The sequence below is a fragment of the Haemaphysalis longicornis genome, unplaced genomic scaffold, assembly GCF_048455015.1.
Source record: "Haemaphysalis longicornis isolate Haplotype H1 unplaced genomic scaffold, Haemaphysalis longicornis Haplotype H1 scaffold_9, whole genome shotgun sequence".
NCBI classification, from domain to species: Eukaryota; Metazoa; Arthropoda; class Arachnida; order Ixodida; family Ixodidae; genus Haemaphysalis; species Haemaphysalis longicornis.
Genome location: NW_027526460.1, coordinates 80,456,279 through 80,477,625, shown reverse-complemented (window position 1 = coordinate 80,477,625; position 21,347 = coordinate 80,456,279). Strand labels below are relative to the sequence as shown.

Below are 21,347 nucleotides of genomic sequence, written 5' to 3'. Positions count from 1 at the left end.
AACAGACATGGTTATCTGAATTTGTTTTCCAATTTGAAGCTTTGAAAACCTAAGTGCATGGTTCCGCATGGTTGTGGCTTATGCGCGGATTCTCACAGCCACTGGCCGAGTGCGGTGCCGTCTTCTACACGTACTGCCGCGTGCCTCGGGAAGAGTACCACTACCGAGCGTCGCTGAACGCCTGCGTGTCGTCGGAGCCCGGTGACGCTTTGCGGCTATGCAACCGGGGGCCCAATCGGTTCGCATCGTGGCGCAGCTGCGAGAGAAGCTGCGTCCTCACCGAGCCGCCACTCGAGGCCTGCCTCGACAAGACGCTCTTCATCGGCTGTAGGAGGTGAGTTGCCGTGCTGAGAGCCATGGCCATGATGCTTCAGGCACCTTCATTTACGTCATATGTTGAAAAGGATGGAAAGAAAATTAAGGAAACTGCCCAGCGATTGCGGAGAGTTTAGTGAAACGGTCGCGCTGAACTGATGCGCGAACGAAAATCTGAGTGCTGTGCCGGCGTCCGGCGTCCGTGCTCACGGCACAGCACCGTGTAAATCGAAACATCTGTGAACAAAAGGTTCAAAAAATGTTAACAAACACGAAATGAAAGGTTCACAGAAGGTTAGAGAGACAGAGAGAAAGAGAGAGAAAGAGAGAGAGCTCCTGGAGAGCCGTGCTGAGCATGCGCGAGGGGCGTTGGATTGGACTGGATTGAATTAGATTAGGATTTGGATTGGATTGGATTGAAATGGATTGGATTGGATTTGATGGAATTGAATTGCATTCGATTGGATTCGAAATCGTTTTTGCAGCAGTAAGCACTCTCATGGTTGATTTACGGTAAGAACGATCCCCAGTGCTTCACCCACTCGTCATGATTCACTTCGTGGAGATGCGTGAATTTTTACAGCAAAGCTGTAAATGGCTAGGATCCAGCAGATCGTCTCCGGTCCCAGAGCGATGTAGACAGCAATCGCTAGCGAGCGTAGCGCCACGTTGCGGAGCCCACTCAAATCCCCGGAATCGTAAAACTACGCACCACACCCCCGGGGCATGAAAAAAAAATCATACAAAATTAAAAAGGTCCTAGGGCCTTCTAGAGCATGCGCCGTGATTACCATACCCGCGCTATAATAAATTTCTACCCACGATTCCTGTGTGTTTTGTAGTGTAAGCTACACTGGCCGAGGTTGAGCAGTTTCGAGTGTGCCGTGAAGGGCCGTTCTTCGCAAGCGCTATGGTTGGATTGGATTCGATTGGATTGTGTTGCGTCATAGCCGCGGCAGACGCACTGGCGCCGGCGCGTGCCCCAGGTGTGCGCCTCAATTGCGCAGTAGCCAAGTCTGACGCTGCGTCGGAGCCGCTTGATAGCCGTTTCACGTGGCTCGTGAAGAGGCGTGCTGAGCATGCGCGAGGAGCAGTGACTAGACAAGACTGGACTTTCAGTTAATAACCAGGAACAATGCTCAATCGCAAATTACAGACAAGCGTGTTTTGCTTCGTGCACCCCTTGGACTGCGACCCAGTCAAACCTCACGCAGAGGCTCGGAACCGCAGCTTTGCTGGCCATCCCTCTTCACGGGGTGGAAGGGCTCTGAATTTTTTTTTCATAATATATTTTATTTTGCACAAGTACAGGAGGCTAGAACTCGCTGTATATGTTTGCCATGACGGGCAGAGTCCTAGAGTAGAAGACCACGCATCTACGCAGTGGAGCAGCGTGACGTCAGTGGTGGAGCGCTGGTGTGCGCCTCGGAGCAGAAATGCGCCTGGAGAAAAATGATTAAATTTGCGTAGCCTGGCAGGCCTCAGTCTTCGCATCGGCGAGTTGGATGAAAAGGCATAAAACGTATTCGAGGTTGTCTCGGCAGAACAGAAAGGCCTCATAAGTAAATCGAGGTTTGTCAACCGAGCTCCAAAAGCAAACCCGGGGCTAATGCGCCTGCAGATTTCCTGAAACAGATCGCGTAGTATGCTTTTCAATAATGTTATGTTTTGTTCATTAGGATACATAATTGCAATTTCATAAGTCGTTCTTTGTTAGGATACATAATTGCAATTTCATAAGTCGTTCTTTGTTCCCGGTTAACGTCTTTCGGATACAGGTTTGCCTCCGTGCCACTCTTCATTTCTACTCCGTGCCACTCTTCATTTCACTCTTCATAAAGGAGAACCGAGCGGTAATGTACCCACTGCTGTATCTGGAATTCGACGGCTATGCTCTAGAAATCATTCCACTCGCGTGCTGCACTTGCTCTCCTCTCCTATTACGTCAATGCTCCGCCACTTTCACTTCGATCCCCTTCCACATTCCCCAATGTCCCGTGGATATTTCTATGTTTCCCTGCCCCCCCCCCCCCTCCCCGCCCTCGCAAAGACAGCCCCCGACCCGCAAATCATACTCAGCTGCAGATTTCGCTGACCATTTCACTTTCGTGTTTTACCGATTCCTATGACAGAGTAATTTTGTGTGACCTTGTTTTAGGTTCTTCCGCATTTTTTGTTCGCGATCGCAAAAATCAAGCCGCTTTGTACTTTCAAATAAACGAACCCTTCCAGTACCAGTTATGATGTGTTTCCTCAATTATGCCTAATGTTTAGTTTGGCTCAACAATGCTGACAAGTACAAAGTGTGGTTCGAGATTCAGCAGTCTGGGAAAGTTTTGTTTATAAAAGCTTTTCGTTAAAGGCAATCGCCTCTAAAAACACATTGAAGCTGGTAATAGGGAGTTTTAGCATAGCGGCTCCCGTACGCTACGCTAAGGTTAGCGGGTAGCGGGACCGGACTGCGCATGCGCGCGCGGGGAGTGCGAGGAGGTTGCCCCTCAGCGGAGGGAAAGAGCGGGCATGGCGAAGGCAGGCCGCGCGGAACTAATCCACCCCATGGAGGAAGATCCACCCCACCGTGACGAATTTGCTCTCCCCAGTCGCGCCCCGTTACCCGCCGCTGTAGCGTTAGCGGACGGAGCACGCTATGCTAAAACTCTCTAATAATTGCTCCCTGATAAGATTTGTGAACTTTCTTTCAATTGTGGGCTTTCTAATTATCAGCTTGTGGCTTGTCGCTTATCCGCTCCTCACTTCACCCATCAAGTGTAGCGCCACATTTAAAAATGTGACTTGCCGCACATATTCCAACGACTCTCCCGCAGGCAAGATGTTCAGAAGGACTGGTGGTGGTTCGACGGCAGGACATGCCTGGCATGGAACTTCCCCGGTGGCGGTTGTCCTGCCAACGGAAGCCTCGTATTCGCTTCGGCTGAACTCTGCACGAGACGTTGCACGAACCCTCGCTACCCGCCCTGCGCATCGCCAAAGGTCGCCGCCTGCCACAGCAAGCAGCTGAAATATCCCTTCTTTGCGGCCGAATCTCCGCTCATCGGCAAGGACGGAACCGGCCGCCGGTGCCTCACGATGTCGGCACGAGTTCTCACCATGCACCGGTGTTTGACCGGTGCAAACCGGTTTTCTTCCAAGGCAGTCTGCGAAGCAATCTGCAAGAGTCCACCGGAATGACTCTAGTGGGAAGAAAGAGCGGATGGGAATTAGTGTGGGAGTTGTGCCCTTCGCTTCTTAGTGATTAATTATAAATAGGGTTGTAATTCCGCTTTAGATTATCAGCATAACTCCTTATAATCTGTCTGCATTTGATCGCATGCAATTGGGGATACAAGAAATAGACAGCATCTCCACTCTGTGGATGATGCGAGGGTGCGGAGTACGGGGACTCGAAATGACATCGAAGTTGCGCCACGAGTGACATCCGATTTTCTTTCCGACCGTCATTCTATTTGAGCCGCGAGTTGCACCTTGATTATTCCCTAAATGAAACTGCAACTCACGGCTCAAACCGAATTTCGCTTGATTTTCGCTTGACGGTGGTGTGCGCATGGATGGACGCGGACGGACATTGGGAGGTCCTAAGGTACTCCGCACCGTTGCAGGTGAGGGAGTAAGCCGTTAGACTCTCGGGTACAAACTCACGGTCGTAGCCCAGTGGGTAAGACGGCTGACACTAACTCTGTGTGGTCTACCAGACCAGGCTGGAATCCTGCCGGTGCCTGTGTGATTTTTTGCGATTGTAAATGCTATGCTCACGGACGCGGACATACATTGTGCGGTCCTAAGGTACTCCGCACGTAAAAGCATTACGAAATCCATGCTCAGGAGGTTGTGCTTGCGCCGCTAAATTCGAAGGCCACTGTTGGCAATCAGGGTTTTCGGAAGAATCGGTAACACGGATATTGAAAACAGGTAATCGATGCGATTTCTTTAACGAGAATTCGCACATGCTACTCCTTAAAGGAGCCATGAAGAGAAAATACAACTTCGTTTAATTTGAAAGAACTAGGATTCAGTTTCTCACTCAGCTCCATTACAGCCACAAAAGATGTTTTTTAACAAAAAAAAGCAAGAAGTATTTAAAAACTTTCAAATTTTGCGCCACAGTGACGTGTTATGAGCAAGCATTACGTCATACGGGCCAACAATAAAACAATTTTCAGTGCGTTAACTGCACGTTAGCATTCAAGTGATGCGGTCACATGGAACTAGAGGCCCCATTACAGACGTCCAGTCATGTGTCGTCGCGACAGGTCAGTTAGGCGGCCGCCAATCGCACAAATAAGGTTCCGTGACGTCATAGAAAAGTTGCGGGAAATTGGCTAGGGGGTCGCGACTGCTTCACACGTTTTCTTTAATATATCCGTTATTTGTATGAAGATTGCGATGATATTGGTATCATTGTTATCGGGACTAAGCAGTCTATCTAATAAACCCAACTTGTATTTTGTCTTCATGGCTCCTTTAAGCAGCGTGTCTACACGCCAGGCGCACCTTGAAGTTTTCGACGTCTCCAATGCCCATTGAGACGGACTACAGCGAACCTCGTTATAAAGAAGTAGTGTCGTGGCAGCAAATTAGTTCACTTAAATTAGCATCCCTTAGGAACGAAAACAGCGCCTTTGGCCTTGTAATAAACATTTAGTCCGCGTAAGGTTTAGATAGAGGATGGTGGTAGGCTTCCGTGGATTAGGAGGCTACGAGTACGAGCTGTTTCCACGGCCTTTGTCATTGGGGCTTGATGAGGCGGCGGCGACAATCTGGTCAGTGCGGTCTCTCACTACTCAAGGATGGTGTTTGTAGGTGAGCGTAAGTTATGTAGGCAAGACTACATGTTAAGTTATGAGGAAAGGCTACAGGGCTAGCGCAGGAGGTCATTCAGGGATGGGGTTTATGTGGGTTAAAGGAGCCATGAAGAGAAAAGTTTGGTTCATTCGAAAGATTGCCTCGTTAGAACCATACTGACACCACTTTTAACACAAACTTCGTTCAAATAAGCTACATAATTAGGAAAAAAGAGAATGACCATGCGACCCACCAGCTCATTTCCCGCAACAGAACCTATGATGTCACACGGGCATGCTCTGCGATTGGCGGAGGCCGGCAAAAGCAAACGCAATAGGCAGGGCTTACCAGTTTGCATAGTGAGCTATATGCCCGTTAAACATACTGCACATTCCTTTTATGACACTAAGAACGGTGGAGTAAATGGTTGAAGTTCCGAATAAACACGCAAGCGTGTACGCCAATGCGTACGAAACTACCGCCAGCCGATCTCGACATCTCGCCGTCGCCACCGTCGCGCAGACAAATTTTCGGGTTCGAGGATCTTCGGGGCCAACGAACCGTCCCAGCACGCACAACCGCGACCTTGCTTGGTATCGTAATCCCTTCACAGGAGGTTGGCCGTCATATCGCCAACCAGCAAAGGTAAAAATAGAAACGAGGGGAGTAAGGAACAGCAAGCAGCGACGAGATAGTGACAGTCGTCGCAGTTGCGAAATGGTGTTGGCTTGCTGCTATTGTTAGGAGCTCGTTTCCAGTTTAGAACCAGTGAAAACTTCAGTTTGTTCGAGTACTTTACAATGAAATTTCGTTGCTACGTTTTGAAATGCCCATGTAGTACGGGCAAATCGTCGAGGTGCGACATCCCCGCCGGTGAGGAGATCTCCTTTCATGTGCTGCCCAACGACGAACCTCGGCGAAGCAAGTGGCTACGTTTTGTGAACTTTGCAAACGGAGGAGACAGAGAGCTCAAGGAAGTACGAGTGTGCTCGCTTCATTTCCGAGGAAGTGATTACAGCAGGGACCCTTACGTTAGCTCACTCCTGGGACATGCTGGCGCTCGTCGCCGACTTCGTCAAATCGCCGTCAAAGCGCTCTGACCTTGGGGGGAAAAATGCCGTACACACCGCGCATTGACGCTCGTATCTTTCTGGTCGAAGCAGAGAGCTCGCGCGAACGGCTTTCCATACACGACACCGGCCAACTGGCATAAGCGATACTGCTACTGAAATTGAACGATTATTAACCGTGATAAAAATACGGCACATACGTACCAGTCTGTATTCGTCCGTCGCGACGGGGCTGACGAGGCAGCAGTGCCGACGGCTGGGCGTTCGGCTGTTGTGGCTATCGCGGAATGGTCGCTTTTCGGTCCATCCGCGTATCCCGCAACTCCTGCCGCTCGTGCACTTAGAAGCATTGAGCGTTCAAGTGGTGTGAGGTTGTTAAATGCAAGCCCGAGCTTCTCGGCGAGAGTTTTGTTCTCCGAATCAGGCGATTCCATGACTAGGGCTGCGGGTGCACTAGGTTTTACTATACTATTTTTAAAATGGCCGCCGTCTCGGTTTCGGCACGCTTTCCGGTTCCTGTTTGATTCCCGCGTGCGGGTGCTATACGGAGTCGACATACTAAGTATCTGTTTCATGGACCGGCTCGTATGACGCCATTGTTCACGTCACGAAATGTGCAATTTAGAGGGAGATTTAAAACGTTGGCTTAAATTGCCTTATTTCTCAGTGAATAAAGCATCATTTGCTTCCGGGAAAGCGCTTAGGTACTATGAAACACCTAATCTTTCGAATAAAACAAACTTTTGTTTTCTCTTCATGGCTCGAGTCGTTTCGTTAGCCTGAGATACGAAGACCTTAATTGAATGACTATACCGTGGCTAATAGCTAGCATATGAACAAAAATAGTATCTCGGCTTGCAAATACTACACGAATGCCGTTGGTTGTGGTTCCACAAACAAAATTTCAGGCTACGATTTAAGAAACCCTGTGAGGTAGCCTTATGGTTTCGCTGCATCTGTTAACTTACCCCGTTCGTAAAACTGCGGAAACGTTGATAAAACAACTAGGTCCACCTTCTACATGCGTAGCGAAGCTGTAGCGTAGCCTTAGCCAAGTGTATCGAAGCTGAAAGTGTAGTCTTAGCCTGCGTACCGATTTTCGGACAGCTTGGTAGACAGGTTACGAAGCACTCTAACTAGGCGTCTAAAGGAATAAAATTGGAACGGTGCAGCGATCCCGAACGCAACACCAACGCAGACGACAACCTCGTAGCAGACATGTTGAGACACGCAACCCGCAGATATCGTAAATTAAATTGCCGCTATTATTACAAACATTATTAAGTGATTTAAAAATTAAACAAATTCATCTTCAGCACCAGTACATTATACTAAATGTTTCAATGAAACAACCAGTGCTTTTGTTACAACATTATTACGCAAAAAGGTGGCGCTGGCGTCGCCTATTAGTTCAGACAGGAACGTAGCCTGCATCGTTGCTGATTTCGATGCCGCCTCCTCGAAGCAGTCTTTGTTGACTGCTTCGTTCGTATTGGAACGGGGCTTAACATGGCGGGCTCGCCACGAAGACGGCAACGAAGCCGTCTAAGGGGGAAACTGGAACGCACCCTTAGACAGCGAAGCTATCTAGGGCAAGGAAGCAGGATTTTGTGGGACCGCGCGGAAAAACGCCATGTGGGAAAGCCAGCTTACAAAGACCAAGCTTACATCAATCTTTTTAAAGTCGACTTCACTTCTAAAGAGAAAAGCATTGCTGGGAATGTATTTTTCCGGGCAATATAAGCTGCTTTGTATCAGAACTACCCTAGGACATCTTATCGGTGTACGCTTGGTCTACGTAAGCTAACCAAGCCTACATCTATGCCTTAAAGTTAGCTTCACTTCTAAACACAAATGCATTGCTGGAAATACCACTTTTCAAGGGCAATGTAAGCCGTCTGACATTAAAATGCGAAGATCCTAGGACCTTGTCGGTGTAATCTTCGTCCTTCTAATCTTGCTTTCCCACATTGCACGTTGCGCAGTGAAGCCTACTCGTAAAGAAAAAACTGTGGTTGATTCCTCTGTCATAGGAATAGGTAAAACACGAAAGTGAAATCTGCAGCTGAGCGTGATGTGCGGGTCGGCGGCTGTCTTGTGGATGTGCTTGGCAAGCGACGTCCTGCTGGCGGGTCGCTTCGGCAAAGTTGTACTAGCGTCATTTCCGTGACAGATATGGCGTCAGTTAAATCTTGGAGTATCCCGGCATAAAACACTTTCGTGTTAAAATATAAAACCCGAAGGCGAACAACCCTAGGTATTATGTTCTTGCAGGCTAAGCGCGAGGCAGAAACAGGACGAGACAAGAGATGGGACGAGGACGAGTGCTAACGTCCAACAAAGTTTATTTCGAGAAGCAAATGAATATATAGCCCCCCTAAACAGTGAAACAATACACACAAACCACCCAAAGATTGCACACTTGCCATGCGCGAACATTCAGGAACATTCAGGACTCATGAATTTCAACTTTTTATCACAAAGTCCGAGTCTATAGAATGTGTGCGAATGTCAAGTGTGTACTTTTTGGGTGGTTTGTGTGTATTGTTTCACTGTTTGGGGGGGGGGGGTACATTCGTTTGCTTCTCGAAATAAACTTTGTTGGAAGTTAGCGCTCGTCCTAGCCCCATTTCTTTCTTGTCTCGTTGTGTCTGCCTCACGCTTAGCCTACAAGAATACATCACCAACAAGCCCAACTTCACACTCTCGTCAAGTATTACGTACACTTTAGTAGTAAAGGGTGCTTCTCCGCAAGATGAACCCGTGTGCAGGGGCGCACCCTTTACAGGCCGCTTGCTTCGTTGTACTGGCGTCGTTTTGGGACGGATATGACGTCAGTGAAATCCTGGTGTATCTTGGAATAAAACACTTTCGTGTTAAAATGCGATGTGAGCCGGGCCCGACACGAGTGTAATCGTCGACGGCGTGCTGATAATAATGGGGCGTCCGACGATTGTGCCAGCGAGACGTCGCGTAAGCCGCGACCGAGAACCGGCAATGCGCATCGTCAACCAGTGAACGCCGCAAAGCGCCTTCGCCAAAGTTCCAACTTCAGGAAGTTCAAGGGCACGTACGCCAATTTGCTTTGGCCATCGAATGCGACGAAAAAATTAAAAGGCAAACACGTGCCAACTCCGTGCTTGTTAGCAAAAAAGTCGGAAATGAAATGTCGTGCCAGCTCATAGGAACTTCAAAACTTGGAAATTTAATGCAGAAACGAAAATGTTGTTAATCATTTTTTGCGTTAGGCTTAAAGCACGTGTGTTTACTCAGCGCCGCCCATGACAAGGGGCGATAGTTTATTTAGCTAGGAATGAAGTCGGTATTATGTTTATACTTCTCAAAATTACTATGCACGTAGTCCAGTGAAGGTTATTTGGGCTCCAAAATAAGTCAGGGAAGTTTCAACTGAACAAAGGGTTCCCAGACAGTTTATCGAACGCCGTTTTATCGAATCACCTCCGTCCGTTTTACCGAAAGTGTGGTTTTACCGCTTTCACTGTAATTTTCGTGTTTATTTCGTTTAACTGGCCTTTGCACTAACCTAATCAGCAGCTCTTCCGCGATAAGAGGTCGTATCGAAGCAATCAGCATGAAGATACAAGCTTGCGAAAAAATAACAATCTCATTTGGTTCTGTCTATATATGCGCCCTACGACCAAATTCCATGAAATGTCCTCGATGAAACGTCGTTGTACCAAACGGCGTTCGGTGAAACAGTGTTCGATAAAACGGCTTCTACGAAGTGACGTTCGATGAATTGTCTGCAACCCGGGCCAGGGACCTTCCTGGGGCCTTTCTTTGGGTCCCTGCAGGGCCGTGCCCAGAAATTTTTTTCGGGGGGGGTTATGAATTTTGGGAAGGGGGTAGTTTTGCTGAAAGTAACAGTAAGTATTGTTTACGTGCTGCCTGGGAAAGATTTCGGGAGGGGTTCGAACCCCCAAAACCCCCCCTCTGGGTACGGCCCTGGGTCCCTGCATAGAGTTTTTTATTAGCATGAAACTGTATGGGTCCCTATAAAAAATAGGTCACCTGGGTCTTTTTAGGAGGCGTTGCCTAGGGAGACGGATCGCGACGTCCGCCTTCTTGAGCGGGGATTTCTATCAACCAATCAGCGTTTCCAGCCGTTCCTTCCCTTATCCCCTTCCAATATTTCTCCGTTACAGCTATATCCACTAAATAAGCTATTTAGTGACGCTAGTTACAGCCGAAGTCGCGCGCCGCTCTCGGGGTTTCGGTTTCGTTATAAAAACAATAAGTGTCACTGACATACAGCCTTACTAACCAAAGTTAGTTTTTTAGTTCATTACAACCAATTATTCGCTATACTAGTGTTCGCTATAACCAAGGAAAGTTTTTTATATCCTCCTTGGTCATAACTCAGGTTCAACTGTACAAGTGTTCATATTCGCTTATAACAGCCTAAAATGAAGGACGACGTAGGCAACATTGTTCACAACAACACGCCCGGTGTGTTTGCGTCCCAGAAGAGGATGCAGTAGAACACAGTGGCGTGCTAATAATAGCAAAGCAGTTGTTTACACCCTGCTTCTGATCTTAATACTCATTACGTCTGCGTTTTACCGTGTTCTCATCGCTTTAAGATAGTACAGGCAGCAAGGAAAGGCGCGATGCTTACTCTGCGCTTACTGAACACCCGGCGGAAAGTTCTCACTTTCGGATTACGAAAGTTGCATGCCCTGCCCGCGAAGATGAAAGCTTGGCAAGCCCACAACTTCGCCGGCATCGACGGCGTCGTGCTCGAAGAAATACGCGTTCCTCAACTCAAGTCCTCGAACGAGGTGCTCGTGAAAATCCACGCAGCCAGCGTCAATCCGCTTGATGTGGCGATGTTAGGTGAGCTCCCTGTCGAGACCAACGTTACTAGAATTCTAGTAACGTTGGTCGAGACAGCGTTTGTTATTCAGGTTTCTCGTGTTCGTCTTTTGGGGGGAATAGGGAATGCAAAGCTGCGTTCACATAGAGAGCATTAAAGCACGATCTAATAACTTCTCTCCCAGATGGTTACGGAAGAAATGTGATCGACGTACTCAGGATGCTGCAGTACTTTCCTGGTAGCAGTGAAAGGTTTCCTGTGATCCTGGGGAGGGATTTTTCCGGTGAAATCGTGGCGGTTGGACACGGCGTGAAGCAGTTTAATGTCGGCGATGAGGCAAGTTCACTGCACGTTTCGAACAGCGCTCTGTTTGGAGTCTGGTATTTTTTCTCTCTCTTTTATTGCTTGTAAACGACGCCAATTTCACTTTCCTTGAAGGTGTGGGGCGCTACACTGGCTGGCCGGCAGGGATCGCACGCTGAGTACACCACGGTTCCCGCAAACATTGTGCGTTCGCTTTACTGTGCGCATGCGTATTGAGGTACTTTGATTGACCGAAGCATTAAGTAAATCCTCAATCACGTCTGACTGTGCACAGATATCGAAGAAACCGAAAAAGAAAAGCCACGTCGAGGCGGCCTCGTTGCCTTATGCCGGACTGACGGCGTGGGCCGGAATTCGCACTGTGGGTAATCTTAGCCGACACACGACCAGAAATAAAAGGTAAGCGAGATTACTTCTCAGAGCATTGTACGTGTTGTGCCGAATAGTTGTCAAACAGCTTCAGTATGCAATCATAAAAGTAATATCTTACGTAAGGACAATTCTTTTTAAATTCGTCTTTTGAAGTAATTGGCAGGAACTTAAAGCGTTGGAAGCTGCGTGTGTTGGTGTATATTTCTATTCGTGAATTACAAACACACAGACAAAATAATCAACGTGGTTCAACTCTGCATGTCTAGTTAAAGTTCACGCCTTATCCTCCTTCAAGTTTCCTTACTTTTCCTTCGTTTTTTTTTTCTTTTTTACGTAGGTGCCTGGTTCTTGGGGCCTCTGGTGGTGTTGGAACCTTTGCAGTACAGGTAACGCCCGCCTCACAATTCCATTTCACCACCAACACAGCGTAGGGCTGCACAATAAAATTCATGCTGCTTAATGTTTATAGCAGCGCACATCATATGCCGTGGCATCCAGGACACAAACTTAAGTTTATATACTTGCATGCAATGAAATCTCGCTTAATACGAAAAGCAAACCTCTCCTGCTGTCTGAGGGAATTGACAGTTCTGCATTGAAGTCTATGGGCCGACGACTAAGTCACTTTGAGTGTATCATGGCCAATGCATGTTGACTGTTACCAGCAGCACAGCATATGTGCAGCATCGAGACCACAGATAAGAAACACATGGATTCAGTTTTACCTAGTCTTTCAAGTCCTGACCCTTTTACAGTCGAACCTTCTGATAACAAAGTAGTATCGGGGCAGTAGATTAGTTCATTATATCTTGTATTCATTGTAACTGTACAGATAAAAATCACTTCTAATAAATTCGCAATGCAATCTGGCTCGCACAACAATCCTAGATAAAAAACGCATTGTTCTAGGCTTCGAACCCGCTATGAACGAGGTAATCCTTATCTGTCTCCTTGTGGCATTTCAAACTGAACACACCTGAGCGTGAGAACGTGAAATTGCAACAGAACAAAGTTTGTTTGGCAAAACAGGCCTGCGTTCTGATTTACTTGATGGAGGATGTGGCCTTCGCCTGACGACTTTTCACAGTCTGAGGGGACTGAAGTTTTTCACAGTGTCCACGCAATAAAGGGCCTTTTCTACTTCTGCAGTTTTTCAAGCTACTGAAAAATGGTTTTGTCCCTCTTTCTTTTTTTTAATTTTGCTTTTAATATGGTAGCTGTCGAGTTTTGTGCCTCGCAGGAACCAAATATTTCTTCATTATAGCCATATCGCGTGGCTCTCGAGGTTTAGGTTTCGTCATAAAAAGAATAGGTGTCATTGAAATGATGAGTGACCAAACAAGCTTTCTATTCAGTTCGCTATATCCGATAATTCGCTATATCAGTGTTTGCTATAACGAGGTTCAACTGTACTGTTTTCCTTGTACCAATCTGCACAAACTACACCAAGTTCAGGCCCGAGGCTTATCCCAATTCTAACTTCGACAGCAACGTGCGCTCTCGTTACCAAGAGAGACCGTTGCATGTTTTTGCTCCTAGTTCCAGCTTTGGATAGCAATGCTTTGCACATAAAAAGAAATACAACTAGGCGTGCATAAGGTTTTACATTGCACGATATCCCTGCGCAAGTTCAGTTTTTCCTTGTCATTCTCGAAATTCGCACACTTGGTCGCTGTTGTACCAAAGATACAAACATGATGTAGCTTTCATTTTGTTTTTGATGAATATCGCCATAATGCTTTCCCTTTCAAAGCAACGAAGCATTCTTAATTGCTACAAGTAAATGAGTGAGTGAGTGAAACATTTACTGTAGTTGAGTAAAAATAAATGATAGAAAAAACCAGAACGCTGGGCGGCCTTCTCCTAGTTTGGAAAACCGGGAGCTGTCACCGATGTTTACACCCAGGAGAGCAAAAAAATTTTTTTTGTTGTTCCATGCGGAACCTTCTCAGGCCTGTTTGCGCAGTTCCTTGCAAGCGCCACAATTTCGACGTCGGCATTAGAGCATGTTGAGTATGTTATGAACAACCCTGAAATATTAGAAAAAAATTACGCCCATCTTCCCGCGAGGGAACCCTGATGTGATGCGACGCATCGGAGGGTTCAATTGGTCGTAACGTTGCCTTGAACGTTTGCGCTGACGCTGGTATTGGATTGTGTTAGCCCACTCGCTGAAGGGACCGTCGCTTCCATCACGTCTTCATCGGAAGAATCAAGTCAAGCACAGAGTCGTCAAGCAAAGTCACGCGGAGTCGAACGAGAGCGAGCGCTGACTGAACCGCCGCAGCGCGCTACCCGCTTTATATTCACAGCGCCTGAAGGAGAGAAGACAGCAGAGGAGAGTCGCACATGCGCGCACACCGCGCGCGCCGGAACAGTTGTTAACGCAGCGAAGCGCGCGCAAAAACAAGCGCAGCAGCTGTTGTTATGATAATGAGTCGGAGTGAGAGTGTTGCACACAGCTGTCGGAGTGGTCGGACAGAAGAACGGAGGAGGGATGCGGACGGACGGCGCGATGACGACACAGGAGGGACATGCCTCAGAGCAAGAGATGCGTCGCATCTAAAAATCACAGACTTTGCACTAAAAAATTCTCTCTATAAAATGGTTTAAGACTGACTCACTACATTTGCAGTTAACCAGTCACAAATAAACACAGGTGCTCCTCAATCTTGCCACACCAACCGTAATGTGCCTCCAAGAACTATGCTGGACACTCTCTTCCGCAAACGGGAATGAATGCCAAAGTGTGTGTTGCTCCAATGGGACCTCAAGAGACAAGTATACACTGATAATGACACTTGAGCATGAACGTTGTTACATTTATAGTACAACTGATTTGCGACGCCTTTTGCAATCCCTTTTCCATCCCCCTGACCACAGGGCTTTTAAGTGCAGAGCACTTTAGGGGCTCGCCTTGTCGTCGTAGCTCACTCGCTGAACCCAAGTAGAGCCACACGGCGTTGCGTCGTAGCAGCTGTCGTCGCGGCGTAACCCAGAGGCTTCGAAAGCCACGCGGTTTATATAGTCATAAGCGTTTGAAACTCGTGAACCGCTGGCGCTTGTCAAACAACTCCCCGTTGTTTAGCGCAAAGAAAACTGCTGGTACATTTGAAGCAAAACATAAGTACCCGTGCACCCACGTTCATTTAGTTGAGGACTCCTGTTGGGTTGTGGTTTTTACGATAGTAAGCGAAAAAAAGTGGCAGTGCAACGCCAGCACGTGCAGGAAAAAGAACAGGAATCCTGCTGGCACTGTTTCAGGCGGGGGGCGCTCGAGCATGGCAAAGGTGGGAAATTTAAATTGCATTGGGTGGTAGCAGTGAGCGGATAACAGCGCTACAGCCCATTATGGCGAATCACTGCTCTGTACTTCTGACAGCTTTCGCATTGAGTGGAACGGCTTTAATTTTTTTAAAAAGCCTCCTCTCTGCATTATCCTTCATTCATTCATTCATCTTGTTCCTTGCAGCTGTTGAAGGCGTGGGATGGATTGGTCACAGCCACGTGCAGCACTTCTGCTGTGGAGATGGTCTCAAGACTCGGGGCAGACAATGTCGTTGACTATACAGCGCCGGATTTCGAGGCCCAATTGCTGAACGGGCCAAGGTACGTGTGTTGCATGTCTAAGAATGCTCTTTTGTTATCGCTTTGAAAGACTCGAAGGCAGTGTTGTTCATTAATAGTGATGTCAAAATAAAACAGAATCGCTGCAATCATAGTTTAGAATGGCATTCCCAAATTATGCTGCGTTCAGTTCAGTACAGCAAAGGCTTGTTAACTAAATCGTTCTGAATATTATATAATTGTGTGCATGGATAACTGCCTCACAGATTTCAGTAGGGAAGGGGGCGTGGTTAACACCTTTTGTTATTAAAGGTGATAATAATGTGGATAATTACTTTCTTGTCCTGACAGTCTACTTGCCACATGATTATTGCAGTACGTTTCTCTATTGTCAATAGTCCTAGTAGACCTATTTAACAACCACATAGTGTGCCTATCCGATAAGAAGGTGACCGCTTTGGTTATTTTCTGCAAGTTAGTCCTGGTAGTTTTTAGTCTGTAAAATCACTGGTTAGGGCATTGAAGTGCTGGTAAGATTGCGGAAAGAAAGTTTTTTTTTTTTCTTTAGTTTCATTGGGCCTGCAGTGAAGCCAGTGAAGCTATCTTGGACATCAAGATGTAAACAAACCTTGTTCCCACACGTGAGATTTGTTTACTTTTATTGAAGTCACCAGCACCAGCTCCATCTTTTTCTTTAATTCGGCCAATTTGTGAAAGTTAATCACAAACCTTGCAGTAGCAATTTGGAGTTCGGTCACGGCCAGAGCAAGAACAAGACGGGGGCAGCCAGATAACATATCAAACACTTCATCATCATCATTTCTTAATTTCTGCTAATATGTCCTTAACACGCATTTGTTCCCTGACCCACTCTGCTCTCTTCTTGTCCCTTAATGTTACACCTATCATCTTCCGTTCCATTGCTCACTGAGTCGTTCTCAATTGTAGTTGAACCCTCTTAGTGATCCTCCAAGTTTTTCTACAAGCACTTAGCCTAGGTAGTGCTAGTGGCATCTGTCATGCAAGAAGAAACTACGGGGCCACCGCGATCAGCATTTCACTGCGGAGCCCCGGAACGAATTGTGGCTGCTACCATTTCATCCATCCGGTACCGCTTCCCTATCCTTTGCAGCTACGAAGCTTTGTAGTCTACGTTGGCTTTCAATGTGACATTATCCGGTCACTTGCGCACGCCCTCTGCATTGGGTCATTTCGCCTCTGATACATATTCTTGTTCCATGTTCACGGCCTAGTCAGAGTCCATGTTATTCATTAATTGCACTCTCTCTCTCCCTATTCCAGGTTTGACTTTATCCTCGACTGTGTTGGTGCTCACCAGGGCCTCTCCCCAACCAAGCTGCTCCACAGGGGGCGCTTGTCGACTTACGTTACAGTCGTCTCGCCTGTTTTGCGGAACACGGATGACATGGGGCTTCTCTCAGGAATGGCGCTGTCCGCGTGCCAAGCCGTTCAGCTCACCGTCAAGGTGGGGAACTAATATGGATCCAAAATTTGGGCTACTTGGTACGTTTTCAACATCATGGCAAGTTTGTAGGTTTGGGGTAGTTGGCAGCACCCTCCTGCATGTATCATGCCTCATGTCCCGGTCCCTGGGCGCTACCGGGCAAAATGTAGAACTGGAGGCTGACATTTGCTCTAGTTGGTGTGTGTTCTGCTTTTGGGCTGGTTTACAGTAATTTACTGCATGTATCGTGCCTCATATCCTGTTTTCCAAGCATTGCCCAGCAATTTGTAGAACTGGAGGCCCACATCTAGTTTGTAGGTTCGGGCTAGTGGGAATGCTGTCCTTATCTTATGTCCTGTGTACCACGCCCTGGGTGCTGCCCAGCAAGATATGCAACTTGGGTTAGTTGTTTATGTTTTACATAATGCTAGGCTCGACATTTGGGCAAGTTGGCAGCACTGTCCCATCCTTGCACCCAAAAAGTTGCAGTGCAGCTTCACGTGCACTGTTCCCTTTATTGCGGGCAGCTTAGTGCAGTAGTGCAACTTAGTCATTTGAAAAACCATCCATTCCGCTTTTCAAAATCGCTGTTTGCAGTGATATACACATGGGCCAAGCATTACCTCCTGCATTCACTCACTGTGCTTCTCTACCGGTTGCGGTGTCATGCCACTGGCACAGTTTGTGTCGGTCCCTATTACCGTATTTTCTGGTCTATAACTCACACTTTTGTATAAGTCGCCCTTCAAAACTGCAGTTTTTCCGAAAAAAAAAAAACGTATTCAAGTCACACCGGTGTATAAGATGCACCAGTGTACAAACGCATTTGTTAATCACGTAAACTCATAGAGGTTCAGTTCATTAGAAAGTGCAGCGAAAGTACACATGGTTGCAACGGCCGCCTCCTCTGAACGCATCCCCCGGGTAAGCAGTGCTAGACACGTGCATCTACCGTCCGAAGTCGAGACAGAAGTAACTTTTCTCATATGGTTTATTGATACACACGTGGCATGTACTTACAGACGGCGTTTAGGCAAAAATATTGAAGCCTTCTTCCTTCAACTCGCTAACAAATAATTCATTCATTTAGACCATAGAGCTGTGTCTCTTAATGTGCGCTGACATCACGCAGCATGCAGGCACCTTTTTGAGTGCGGACCACACGCGGCCACCACGTACCAAATTTATTCCGTACATAGGGTAAGTCGCACCGGTGGATGAAACGTGCCAACGAAAATTTGAGAAAAAAGTCGCGAATTATACATTGGAAAATGCAGTAATCAATTTTGATCGCCCGGATGAAGAAGAGCGGGAATTGAAGGAGTGCCCACGCGCAAGGAAGCACGACTGGGCACAGAAACAACAAAAAGCTGCTGCCTCAGAACGTGCAGCCGCCGTTTCTTTAAGGGGAACTCGCCTGTTAACATTCTAATACGACTTACAACTTCATGACCCATGGGCTTATTAAAAACGATCGGGCACCTATACAAAAAGTTTTGCAGACACATGAAAACGGTACAAACGGCCTAGTTTGCTTATTTCGGAAATCACTTCTGTACTGAAATAAAATTAAAATTCTCGCTCGCTAGGCAGCTAGCACTATCTTATGAAAACCACATCAACCAAAATGTGTTTCTTGTTTACTTTTTATTTCAGTAAAGAAATGAAATATTTCTAAAATAAGAAAACTATCCCGTTAGGGACATTTTCACGTGCAGTAGACGCCCGTTGAGACGAACTCGAAGGGGCCGTAAAAATTTGTTCGTATTATCAGAAATTCGTCTGAAGCGGAGGTTTTTTTACATTGTGGACGTTACAAGAAGGCAAAGATGTTGTTCGTCTTTACTGAGTTCATTCTGGGGTTCACTGTATCTGTAAAACTTTTTTTTAGCGTTACACGATGCTTTTGCTTGTGGGTCATGAATTTGTAGTGCCATAGGAGTGTAATCAGGTGAGTCCCCCCTTAAGACCACATAGAAGAGTGTTTGTCTTATCATTCGCTCATCTCCTGGCTAACAACACACATAAAGGGTGCTATGTTTGTGGTTCTCACTCCCCTACTCCCATGATACAAGCATACTTGCTCCACCTTGTACCACCTTGTTCTAAAGCCTTACAGCAGCCTTTAAAAAACATTTTTTGTGCCAGTCCTGCTCTGATTTCAACAAATTTGCCCTCTCCAAATTTGCAGGAGCTGGCAGACGGCCGCAGTGCCCGGTGGGCATTTTTCTGCACCAATGCCGACGCACTCAGGGAGATTGCGGAGCTGGTCGACTTGGGCAAGGTACGTTTCTCACTGCCTCCATATCACCCGTTAAGTTGTGTAACACTTACACACCACAGCAGATTTAGAGAGAGAGTACAGCAGGAACAGCTGCCTTTCACTTCACCTTGCACCCGACAAAGGTTCAGTCTTCAGCCAGTGACAGAAACACAGATTAGGTGACTTTGGTTGCCCCATTAGGCTTAGCCCGGTATTACTCAATTGTTGCCATCTTCCTGAAATCCTGTCCTCATTGGCTTTCAATTCTGTTGTAGCCAATCAGAAATGGTGTGTGTATTTGATGCCATCTCAGTGTAACAGCTTAGAGCAAAATTGGCCACCAAGCCCCCGCCCCGGTCTTTACTGGCAAAACCAAGCTTTCCAAGGAATGTGCATGACATGGCACCCCCTGGGAGCAGGTGTTAAAAATGCATTTGCAGTTGATGAAACAATTTCACGGCCGTTTCGGTTCTGGTCGATTGCGCTAGTAATATCTGCTTTTGCTGCGGGCTGTTTCATGTATGCATGTGCTAGGGGTCAGTAGGTGCCATAGGCTCTCGCGTTCACCCGCATGCTTTTATCTTTTGACTGTGGTTTCACGCAAAGCGAAACATTTCAATGAAATCGAAACTGAAACGCAGTCTACTCCCAGGGCTGTGGCATCATATTTTATGTGAGCTAGCTACTGTTCGTGTCTCTTCAAAAGCACGTGACCATCAAAAGTTCTTGCGTGCATTTATTTTGCAATGGCATGGGCCTGCTGCCTCCACGTTTGTTTCAGAAAATGCTTATGCAAGCTCTACCAATCCTGCCTGACCACGCATTCAAGGTTTGTGATGCTACAAAGTGTACTGCAGGAAAGTGTACGGGGTGCCGACCCCTGTTACTACGCTTTTGGAGTTTCCTGTGTTAATAAGAAACTGCTGTTGCTGCGAGTGATATAATTGCATTTTAGTCTAGTGATATCGACAAACTTGCTTTTACATTTTAGTGTTCCTTTAAACAAGAACTGAAAGTGTGGCTTTTGTGGAGTATTCGCTTGCTATCCCGAGTGAAAGGGCATCACTTAAAACACCTTGAACCAAAAGTGTTTTCCTCGTAGGGCCCCAGAACATTTGAAAGCGGAATTTTCAGGCCTACCAGCGTTACGTATGCTGCCAAAACGAACGTTGGCAACCATGACAGTGACAATGAACTTTTAACTGTACGCGAGATGGAAAGAGGTACTACTGGTACTTAAAACCTCGTCCTCACCTAAAATAATAAAATGCAGTCTTTACTATTCCTTCATGAGATTTTTGAGTCTCGCATTGAAACCAGACGGAGCTGCTTGGTATATGTGCAGTAGTCCCACCTTTCAGATTTCGGGAAGTTTAGTGTCAAATTATAAAATTACTTATGGCAATTAGTTAGAAATTCCTTGTGTTACCCCACTAGTATATAAAGCATCGGCTTTCATACGAGCTAGAGGATAAGCACTCCACAAAAATCGGTTGTCTGTCCCTTTAAGAAAGCTCCCATGTGGTCAGCGATTCAATAATAAGCGTGTAAATCCATGTTTCACCTTTCATTTCTTTCAGGTCACACCCGTCGTGAGCACCACCTACCCTTTCATGGAAACCCTCGCGGCCTACCACAAGATAAAGGAAGGCCACGCGAGGGGAAAGATCGTGATCTCAGTTGCCGATCAACAACAGCCAGTCGACAAAGCACAAAGGCTGTGATTTTTAGGGCTATTTACCAACTTATATGCGTGGATGGTGACAGTGCTGATAGGTTTAGCAAATGCAGTGAGATAAGAGGCATGTTTTTTGCCATGAGCGACTCAGGGAAGGAACTGATTTTGTGTTGATGGAATGTTCGTTACTGTTTGGTATGTGGGTAGGGCTTCGCTTAGGTTGAACATGTTGCAACGAACTGCTACAAAGAAGTTTGTTTTGTGTAATGCGAATAAATAGAAAAAAAAAAAAGCACATTGCAATGCAGAATCCCAACAAGGTCCGGGCATTGTTCATTTGATAAAAACAACGAATAGGATGCTAACATGTCTCACCCACATAGGAAATGACGCCTGCTCACTGCATTCCCACAGAATCTCCTAGATATAACAGACCTTGCAAAGGTCCTGCTGTTTCATCCCCCACGGCAGACACACAAATAACAAACATACTTTAATAACAGTTCAGTCCCCAGATGCTAGAAATTGGTTTGCATAATCACACACACACAAAAAATTGAATGCTCACTGTGCAAACGCTACGCCTCTATGACACAAGCTGTAGTGTAGAGGTTTGGATTATATTACAGGCCACCTGGGGATCTTTAAAGGAGCCA

General features: G+C 46.7%; 1 protein-coding gene across 1 annotated transcript; it reads left to right on the top strand.

Annotated features, from left to right (window-relative positions):
• The first annotated feature begins 10,628 nt into the window (after window positions 1-10,628).
• On the top strand, window positions 10,629-20,948 carry LOC144153774 (NAD(P)H oxidoreductase RTN4IP1, mitochondrial). Its single transcript, XM_077685499.1, has 9 exons — window positions 10,629-11,042; window positions 11,207-11,358; window positions 11,461-11,529; window positions 11,621-11,745; window positions 12,056-12,104; window positions 15,191-15,327; window positions 16,588-16,771; window positions 18,942-19,034; window positions 20,594-20,948. The coding sequence occupies exons 1-9, from the start codon at window positions 10,817-10,819 to the stop codon at window positions 20,735-20,737; spliced, it is 1,179 nt and encodes a 392-aa protein (XP_077541625.1). The 5' UTR covers window positions 10,629-10,816; the 3' UTR covers window positions 20,738-20,948.
• Window positions 20,949-21,347: the final 399 nt, after the last annotated feature.

Bases quoted from the DNA above. Each gene is read 5' to 3' on its own strand.
- LOC144153774 (XM_077685499.1), top strand. From the start codon at position 10,817: ATGCTTACTCTGCGCTTACTGAACACCCGGCGGAAAGTTCTCACTTTC. The intron at 11,746-12,055 runs GTAAGCGAGATT...TTTTTTACGTAG, and splicing joins CACACGACCAGAAATAAAAG to GTGCCTGGTTCTTGGGGCCT. The intron at 16,772-18,941 runs GTGGGGAACTAA...CCAAATTTGCAG, and splicing joins CCGTTCAGCTCACCGTCAAG to GAGCTGGCAGACGGCCGCAG.